The 9,640-nt window shown below is 39.6% G+C and overlaps 1 protein-coding gene across 2 annotated transcripts; it reads left to right on the top strand.

Annotated features, from left to right (window-relative positions):
* The first annotated feature begins 2,884 nt into the window (after window positions 1–2,884).
* MSC (musculin) lies at window positions 2,885–5,252 on the top strand. 2 transcript variants are annotated; one of them, XM_053467090.1, is made up of 2 exons: window positions 2,885–3,488; window positions 4,411–5,252. In XM_053467090.1, exons 1-2 carry the CDS (start codon window positions 3,036–3,038, stop codon window positions 4,495–4,497), a joined length of 540 nt encoding a protein of 179 aa, XP_053323065.1. In that variant the 5' UTR covers window positions 2,885–3,035; the 3' UTR covers window positions 4,498–5,252. The 2 variants fall into 2 exon arrangements, with proteins under 2 accessions (XP_053323065.1, XP_053323066.1); XM_053467091.1 differs by having other exon boundaries at window positions 2,885–3,544.
* Window positions 5,253–9,640: the final 4,388 nt, after the last annotated feature.

The following is a 9,640-nucleotide window of genomic DNA, read 5'->3' as shown; positions in this document are numbered from 1 at the left end:
CCAATCCACACATATATATACCAATCCACACACATATATACCAATCCACACATATAAACCAATCCACACATATATACCAATCCACACACATATACCAATCCACACACATATACCAATCCACACATATACTCATGCACACATATACCAATCCACACATACCAATCCACTCTCACTCTCACTCAATGCTTTCCTACCTTTCCTCTTTTCTCCTTACAGCTTCTTTTCCTCCTCTTCGCCCCTCTTTAGTTCTTCTGTCTTCTTCCGGGTCAGGGGGCACGGACAGCGGTGGGCGCGGCTTCAGTGCTGTACGCCGGGATCTGACAACAAACCCCGGCGCACAGCAGCTGTTGTCGCGCGGATCACAAGGGAGCGATATCGGAGGTCTTTAACAGACCCCCGGCTCCCTTGAGCGATTTTAAGCCGGGTTCAAGGGAGATCCTTGAACCGGCTTAAAATCACTCAAGGGAGCCGGAGGTCTGTTAAAGACCTCCGATACCGCTCCCTTGCGAGCCTGCTCCTCCAGCGGCGGACATTACTGTCCGTCTCTGGAGGGGTGCCGGGTGCCCCCCTGATGAGCGGCACCCGGTGCGGACCCCCCCCGCTAGGTACGCTACTGGCGGCGGCGGACCCCGCGGCTGCGCCCCCTTGAGTATGGCGCCCTGTGCGGTCGCACAGGTCGCACACCCCAAAGGCCGGCCCTGTGTGTAAGTGTATGGTGTTATAGCAAGTTATTGTGTTTATGTGTGTTATTTACGGGGAAGGAAGGGGACCGCATGGAATTGATATACCCAGGGGCCACTAACCTAATGCTTACCCCAGAGTGCTGGGTATTCCAACTATTTGCTTCATATTGTACCAGGGACAGTAGAGCAGTTGCATCCCGGACTGGCTCAAAATTGTTCACAAAGGGCCAGTCCAGATCAGACCAGCATCTTGTAAACAATTTTGGACCTGTCCGCAGAGGCAGGAACCCAGGGTGGTCATGTAACTCAAGGTTGTTTCACCCAATGGTAAAAGTGAGGCTGCTCACACAGTGAGTAAGCGCCAGGAAGAAAACTGTGAGTGAGGTAAGGAGATGATGGAGGGAGAGAGGGAGTGAAGGTAAAGGAATGTATGAATGTATATATGCATGTACGTTAGAATGAGAAAGCGTGTTTGTGTGTTAACATTAATGTACATGTGTAGGTACGTGTGATCATGTGCATGTGTAAGTGTGTGTGAGAGGGAGTGTGTGTTAGCAAGAGTGTGTGATGAGTATAAGTATGTTAGTGTGTGTAAGTGTGTGTATGTATGTTAGTGTGAGTGTGTAAGCTTGTGTAAGTGTGTGTGTACATAGGGTTTACTTGCCTCCGTGCCAAAGGGTGCCAGCCCTCCTGTGGTACTACCAGATATCCACACCACTAACTTTATTTTAAGATTTCATTTATGTATTTCATGTATTTGTGTCCCATGCTCTGTTTTGTGCTCATTTATCCCTAGTTGTATCCTGACATTTAGTATTGGACCTACATGCATATCATGACCAAACACTGAAAGGATGAGGATTAATGCCTAAATCCCAATAAGAAAAGTCAATATAAAAGTCAAAAGTGAGTAAAAGGTCTGTTCCTCTGAACAGTGCCAAAGTCAATTTGAGTTCAAGAGATCCAGTTGCAGGCCTGTTTTATTTGTATATTTCAACACTTGGGAAAGATCAGTCAGGTTTTCACACATTTGGGTTTACAGAGTGTGTGTGAAAGTCATCTATTCCCTTTAATCCTGGCTGCGATGTTATTTTCCAGAGCTCCCAATTTACTGCATCTGAGAAAGCATAATGCGCATTAAGCAGAGCAGATTGCAATTACTGAGGCTAAAACACACACAGAAGCAGAGCCCTGATTAAAACATGGGGATCCAGCATGCCTGGAGTGTGAGATGCTGAGATCATTCCAGCGTGGAAAGCACTGGGAACCAATTCCCTGGTTGCTGCTCCTTGCACCTGTTACATACATAAATAGTAAAGTAATTGTAAGCAGATATGGTTTCAAACCCATTGGAATTTCTTTCTCTCGCCTATTAACATACATTAACCTTTTCAGTGCCAGAGCATCTCTAGGGAAAGAAGGGGCTCTCTTATGTATTAACTCTTTCAGTGCCAGAAGAACAAATAATACAGATAAAAAACCTAGTGGAAACATTAAATTGTAAAATTCAATGTGAAACTTATGTTTATATTCTAGTTTAATGAATATATTTCAGGATTTATAAAAATGATTTAAATTGTTAAGCGACATTCTGATCATAAAGTTTATGGTAGCTGTATTTTTAAATAAGTGGTGTTTTTAATATAAAAGTTAACATACATGGTCAATCTAAATCGTATCTTAAGTATATATTTTATATTTAAGCTATGTATGTGCTTAGGGAATGAACATGTTCTGCTGTGTCGGGTCCAAGTAAAATTTATAAAGGAGTCCACTTTGTGTCATATTGTACACATTTTAAATAGACATATGAATGCTTAAAAGTCGATTTAAGTGATATTTCTTATGGCAAGTTTAAGTGAGAATTGCCTTAAAATTCAAACGTTAAAAGACTATACTCTATAAAACAGAAAACAGTAAAAAAAAAAAAAAAAAAATCCGTGCATGAATTAAAATGCATAAAAACACCAACACCTGCAGTGATTTATGCAACTTCAAAAGCAGTTTATTCCCAAACAAAGTGTGCAGGGATGTTTATGTGACCAAGCACTGAACAGTTAATAAGGTCATACTAACTGCAACGTGCTGAAAGTTGAAGACCACCACTCCCACTACAATTCCCACCTCCAGGATGACCCACCCTCCATTCTATATAGATGATTGACAGCACTGACCCTGGATAAAGAGGAGACAAATTGAGAGAGGGTGAGAGAGTGTCCTTGTCTGCATTTGGGGATTACAGAAGCTCTGCATGTGACTATGCGCAAGTGAAGTGGATGTGGCGTGTGACAAAGTGGATACATTGTCTTGCGGTCCTGTGGCTGAAGACTGGGAGGACACTGTTGGAGAGTCATGTCCACGGGTTCTGTGAGTGACACTGAGGATTTGCTTGAGCTGAGGGTGTTGGAACTGCAGTATCCCAAAGCCAAGAGGTCAGGATGCGGTAAGCTGTTACTGGACCACTCCACTGACATCTCAGATGAAGAAGGGGTTTCACAGTCATCAAATGGCAAAAGGAAGAGGGTCTGCAGGAGCCAACAGAGTCCAGACAAGAAGCAGCCAGTTAGGTCCTCCAAGGAGTGTAAACAGTCCCAAAGAAATGCAGCCAATGCCAGGGAAAGAGCCCGCATGAGGGTGCTGAGCAAAGCTTTCTCCAGGCTAAAGACCAGCCTGCCATGGGTTCCTCCTGACACCAAGCTCTCCAAACTGGACACCCTGAGGCTCGCCTCCAGCTACATTGCCCATCTCAGGCAGCTGCTACAAGAGGACAGATATGACAATAGTTTTGTGCATCCAGTCAACCTGGTAAGAATGAAGCTTCCATACAGTCAGCACCAGTCGGCTTCAAGGGCTGCCACATGGTAATGGACAACACTGTTTGTATGTATGATTTACCAGCATGACCAGTAGGCATTAGAACCTGTTTGTGTGGGATAGTTTGTAATGCTTCTGTAAACAAAGCAATCAGAACTGGTTTATAACCTATTTATGATAACCTTAAGAGGCCACAATAACGATTGATTCCCCATTCCTCTGGTTTTAATTATTGAGGGATGTCAATCCCATCACTTTAGCTGCTGTCACACACGGACTCATATGCTGATGGTCAAGCATCATAGTAGTAGTCTTCAAAACGCTGTATTTAACACTTTAATGAGTGTTACTGTGTATTTTAATAGGAATGTTACAAGTCTTTGATATAAATGTAAATATTTATCAGCCTGACACACATTATTTATACATTTACATCATGGCCTTTCTGAATTATTATATATGTCTGCAATTTATTTGAGCACCTAAATGTTTCATGAAATGATAATGATAATCATGGTATTTCTGTATACTATACATGGTGTTAGGGTAATTCTAATGTACAGCAATATTTGGTGTGATCACCAATTTATGGCACTGTTATAGCCCTGGAATTAATGCTCATGGTCATACACAATGGTAAAAATATATATGTTAAGAATATAGTAAATTCTTAGTTCAGCTTTTAAAATAAGTAACTAGAGAACAGATTTTAAACCAACTAAACCAATTAAGCTGGTAATAACATTAAATTTACTTTTGAAAAATAATATTTTGAAAAACAATATATATACACAAGTATTAATAGTTAATAATCCATCAGCATTATCCATAATTGTATTCGATTTTAATGTAATAAAGTATTTGAATAAGGGGTTCAGTTAACATTGTGCTAATATTTTTTTTGTCTTTACAGACTTGGCCATTTGTGATTTCAGGAAGACCAGAGTGTGCTCCCAAAGAAATTATATCAGCAAACATATTGTGTGGGGCTACGGCTTAGGAAATAACAGAGTCCTATACATGTGGTCTGAATGTGTTTTAAGACGCCATGGAATAACTATGCAATATTTACTAATACAACTCAAGATTTACTAACAGAAGGATAGATTCTATAACCCAATTTAAACCGTATCTCTGGTTTCTGTCACAGTTGCAGTCAATGGGAGAATTGCTATTCTATCACCAGGGAAAAATAGAACCTGGCCCAGAAAGCAGATTCATTTACAAGAAACTGGAGTGACCTGAATTATTTCCTAATGAGCCTTCTACATTATTGTTACACATGGGTCCTAGTAAAGTGCACTTATTAGAGACTTTTCTGATAATCTGATTAATTAAAAAATTGAAAACGTGCCAAAATACAAACAGGTATTGCATTTATAAGCGTTACTTTACACTACCGATACAGGAATCAGATTTATAATATATTTTTTAGACTTTTGTGTGACTATATGTTACTGTATATATTAAATAGTGTTCATTCTGGCCTGATGGATATACTGGTTGACATAATTGTACATGATTTTGCATTACTGATGTTGTGATAAAATTACATTTGTACATTGTGTAAAAATATATAATCTTTTTTAATGTTTGTAAGAACTTTTCATTTTAATTTTATATTTTTATAGTTGATTTATTTGGCAAAATCCTAGGCTTTTGTCATTCAGTAATACCATGCATTCCTCTGTATTTTATTTTTTTACATAAACTTTATTAAAATAAAAAAAAATGTCTTCTGAATTATTTATTGGAAACATTATTTGTTGCCATTTGCACTTTTAATTGGGGCAAGTAGTAATGAAAAAAATACCATTAATGAAAGTGAGCATAATCAAAAGGTTTAGCCCAAAACAACCAAATATTCGCTTATATGTTTTTATGATATTCCTATTAATCAAGCAGCAAGTGACTCAATGTTTTCTATATCTCTGATGGAAATTAGTCAGGAATGAATATATTTGCTAGAAAAAATGTGAGATCTGATAAATTCTTAAATCCAAATAAAATGTCCATTGTTAGAGACAAGTGATGTCATAGATTCCTTGAAATGGGACATGGATGTTTTGTTAAGGATAAAACACCCTTGCCCAGGCACGTTTTACAGTACGTAGGTCTCTTCCATAAGATAAAGTTAACACATGTATGTTTTCACAGTTAAGCAGGTTTTTCCTTTTCCTAAATTTTAAGATTAAACTCTTCCACTTCTTTTCAAGAAAAACGATAATACTCTTTTACATTACACATTAACTGGAACTAGCTGGATCAGTAATTGCCCAAGAAGCTCAATTCCATATAAACCAGCGATGCTATGCCATAAGAAGCTATTTTTCCTGATCCACACAACCTTGAAAAACTATATAGTATTTATGAAGTTGAAACCATATTTTAGAGGTCCTTATGGTGAATGTCTTTCTCATTAGACATATAGTGTATGGGTGATTTTGTGCCTTTTTAATGTAATCACTGTAAATTATGGATCCAGTCAAAGTGAATCAGTCCCTTTTAAACATCTTATATATTGTTTTATGATTAAAATAATAAATATACATGCATGTAGTCAAACTCCCTTTTGTGCCTACCATGAAAAAGACATTAAAACATCCTTTTCTCAGAACGTGCGTCATTATTTCTCCCCATTAAGGCATCTCACACATATTGTTAACGGTAATGGATTGGTTTAGGCAGCCGTGACATACCCCCATCCTTGCTGACTCTTAAACATGTTCAGCAGCAAGTAAAGCACCGTGGACTTTATGTGGGATCTGCACAGTTCTCCATAGTGTTAATGGGAAAGTTGGGAAAATCTCCCTTGTAATAAGACCACTGAAGAGAAGCAGATAGGCTTCCACTACCCTGAACCTGCTGCTCTAGGCCTGAACCAGTGCAGCAGCACCACCTGACCCTATGAAGGATTTTTCTCACACTAGGCAAAAACTCATTTTGCTGTCGCCTTGGTTACACATTTTGTATACCGCCCTAGGGGTGGAGTAATATGAGCACATCATACACATGACCCCTCCATGCATTGCAGGCACCTACATTGCAGGCATAGATCACAGGCCATGCACACCCCAAAGGCCAGCCCTGGCACCCATATTACATACATAGGACTTGCCCATCACCCAGACTGCACACATAGGACTTGCCCCAGCAGCCATATCTCCTCCCATCTCTCTTTATCTCTTTGTTTTCTCCCCTCACTTTCTATTTCTCCCCCTTCTCTTTGATCCCTTCTCATTATCTCTCTTTCTACTCTCTCTTTAACTCTCTGCATCTTTCTATTTATTTCTCCTGCTCTTTTTCTGTACCCCACTCTTTTCCCTATCTCTCACTTTTCGGGTTCATCTCTCTTCTTCCTGTTTATCTCTCCTGCTCACGGGGAGGTAGGGAGTAGAGCCCTGCTTTTTTAATCACGCTCCTGCCAGCTCCCGCTGATTTTTTGACCAACGCCGCCCGCTCCCGCAATGGTGGGTGTTCCACTCTCGCCCGCTCCCGCCACATTTGTGGCCAATCCTGCCCGCTCCCGCCACATTTGTGGCCAATTAAGCCCACCTCCTTACCTGAACTGCAGATTTCCTGTGCAGTCCCGCAAGGCTGCTCTCAAGTTGCTCCCTCAGAGCATCTCTTCTCTTGCTCCGCCCAGGAACAAGGCGGAGTCACGAGAAGTGACGTCACATCATGTGACTCTGTTTTGCGAGAAGGCAGCCTTGCGGGACTGCGCGGGATTATCGGGACCCGCAGATACAGTTCCTGGCCGCCCACTCCCGCCCGCAACCCCGCAACTTTATTGGCGGGTCCCATGGGGCCGCGGGACCCGCCTCCCAATGCAGTCCTCTAGTAGGGAGAACTAAGAGAGGAAAAGGAGGTTTCTCTCTCTTAGTTCTCCCTACCTCCCCATTCTTTTTTTTATATCCCCCTTTTCTTTAATCCTCTCTTTCTCATTACCTCTCCTTTTTCTTTATCGTATCTCTCCCCTTTCTTCACATATCCCCTCCTTTTCTTTATCTCTCCTCCTTCTTTCTTTCATTCTTTCTTTCTCTGTGACTTTTTCCCATCTCTAATTCTCATTTTCTCCCTTTCTTCGTAGCTAGGCTAGGCCAGAATATTCCACTGTTTGTTACAGGAATGTGAGGATAAGCTTGATTACTTTGGGCAGGAAATTGATTTGATGTGCCCAGGCAGCTGGCAACGTGATATGATGACTCCATAGTTTAAACTGGCTGGTTGGTAAAATTAGAGATCTCCCCTTTAACCAACCCATTGAGCAACATACCAAGGGGCCTGATCACTTGAGACCACTGGCGATACTACAGGGGTCACAGTTGCCCTTTCTAAACTATTTTGAACCGACACAGGGAAACAGTGACCCTACGGTAAAACAGAGGCTGCCCGCACAGTGTGTGTGTAGCTAGATAGCAAGCTGCGGGAGCGTTGAGAGGTAAGCGGGGGTGGGAAGATGAGCATCGATGCGTAATTATGTATATGTGTGAGTATGAATGTGTAATTGTGTATATGTGTGAGCATGGATGTGTAATTGTGTGTGTGAGCATGGATGTGTAAGTGTTAGTGTGTGTGAGCATGGATGTGTAATTGTGTTGTGTAAGTGTGAGCATGGATGTGTAATTGTGTGTATGTGTGAGCATGGATGTGTAATTTTAAGTAAGTTTACATATGTTTTATGTTGGAAGGGGTGGGCAAAAAAGGCATTCTAGGTAAGGTTTCTATTTACGCCCCTGCTTGAGGTGGCAGTCTGCCCCCAGTCTTGCAGCAGAGGGACTAGTTAGGGCTTACTAGTTTAATTGTACATATTCTGTGTTCGAGTGTACCATGGAGCAAGAAGGTATGTTTAGGTCAATGGACATTGCTTTTGTAACACACAAAGCAGCTATAATTAATAGAGGTAAGAAGGCCCTCTTGTGGATATTGTTAGTAGTACAAATAAAATAACCTTAGCAAGATAGAAACAAAAAAATAATAATATAAATAACACATGGAAAGTAAAAATATATATAGTAGACTGCAAAGCTTTAAAAGTAGAGTCAATAGAATCAAGAAAGCAGACTCTATAGCAATATGATGTATTATTATTAAAAAATTCTTTTTGCCTTTGTTGACATTTCCTGTTGTTTTTTTTTCCTTCGATTTCATTGTAATAGTTTTGGGATTCCATAATTCTTCCTATGTTTATATTTTTACAAAATATACTTACATTTATGTCTATATATTTAGAATGTGATGTCATAAGTCCCTGTTGGTGTAATATATATATATAGTGTGTGTGTGTGTGTGTGTGTGTGTGTGTGTATGTATATATATATATATATATATATATATATATATATATATATATATATATATATATATATATATATATATATATATATACATATACATACATACTAGTCCTAGGAATAGAGCATGTAAATTTTAACTACTGAAGAAGAAACTGGAGAAGCCCGCTAATTAAGCCTTCAGTTTAACTTTTATTAAATCTTTATATAATAGATTGAGGGAGACTGAAGATTAAAACTGCAAGGTATGGGCCAATCTGTGAATGTGCAGCTAGTTTTTAATTAAATAATGACTAATAATGAATAATAAATATAGTAAAGTATCTAAAGACATTTACTCCAGATTATATTCCTTTGGAATTTGTGCTAACTCATCATTTCTTTTTTTTCAAAGTCTAATTACAGTATAAGTGCAGACCAGGGCATAACTATGGTGGGAGATAACTATTCTTCCTACCACTCTATTGAAGATCACGCTAGATAGTAGCTTTTATAGCGATAACAAATATTTATTACCTGACTGGACAATCAAAAAACTGGAGGACCAAATCTATTTTATAGGCACATGTGATAGGCGTGAACACTATTAATTAGACAATTGTTATTGGCCAATTTCTCTGACCAACCGCACCTATAAACATGAGCATCAATGACAGCTCATTGGCCAAATAATCTGTGCTATATTGCCAGAGACAGTGTGCGTAACGTACTGTAGTGTCAGTGTATGTGTGTGTATAGTGCTGTGATTTTCCTCCTTTCCGATTTAATCTGTTTTTTGCATATTTTTTTAGACTTAACTGTTTCAGATGATCAAACTAATTTTAATATTAGACAAAGATAACCCAAGTA

The sequence above is a fragment of the Spea bombifrons genome, chromosome 5 (genome assembly GCF_027358695.1).
Source record: "Spea bombifrons isolate aSpeBom1 chromosome 5, aSpeBom1.2.pri, whole genome shotgun sequence".
In the NCBI taxonomy this organism is placed as follows: domain Eukaryota; kingdom Metazoa; phylum Chordata; class Amphibia; order Anura; family Pelobatidae; genus Spea; species Spea bombifrons.
The sequence above is the reverse complement of the archived record's forward strand: the minus strand, read 5'-3'. Positions and strand labels throughout refer to the sequence as shown.

Excerpts from the sequence above, each read along its gene's own strand:
- MSC (XM_053467090.1), top strand. The coding sequence starts at position 3,036 with ATGTCCACGGGTTCTGTGAGTGACACTGAGGATTTGCTTGAGCTGAGG. Across the intron at positions 3,489-4,410 it reads TTGTGCATCCAGTCAACCTG|ACTTGGCCATTTGTGATTTC; the intron begins GTAAGAATGAAG and ends TTGTCTTTACAG.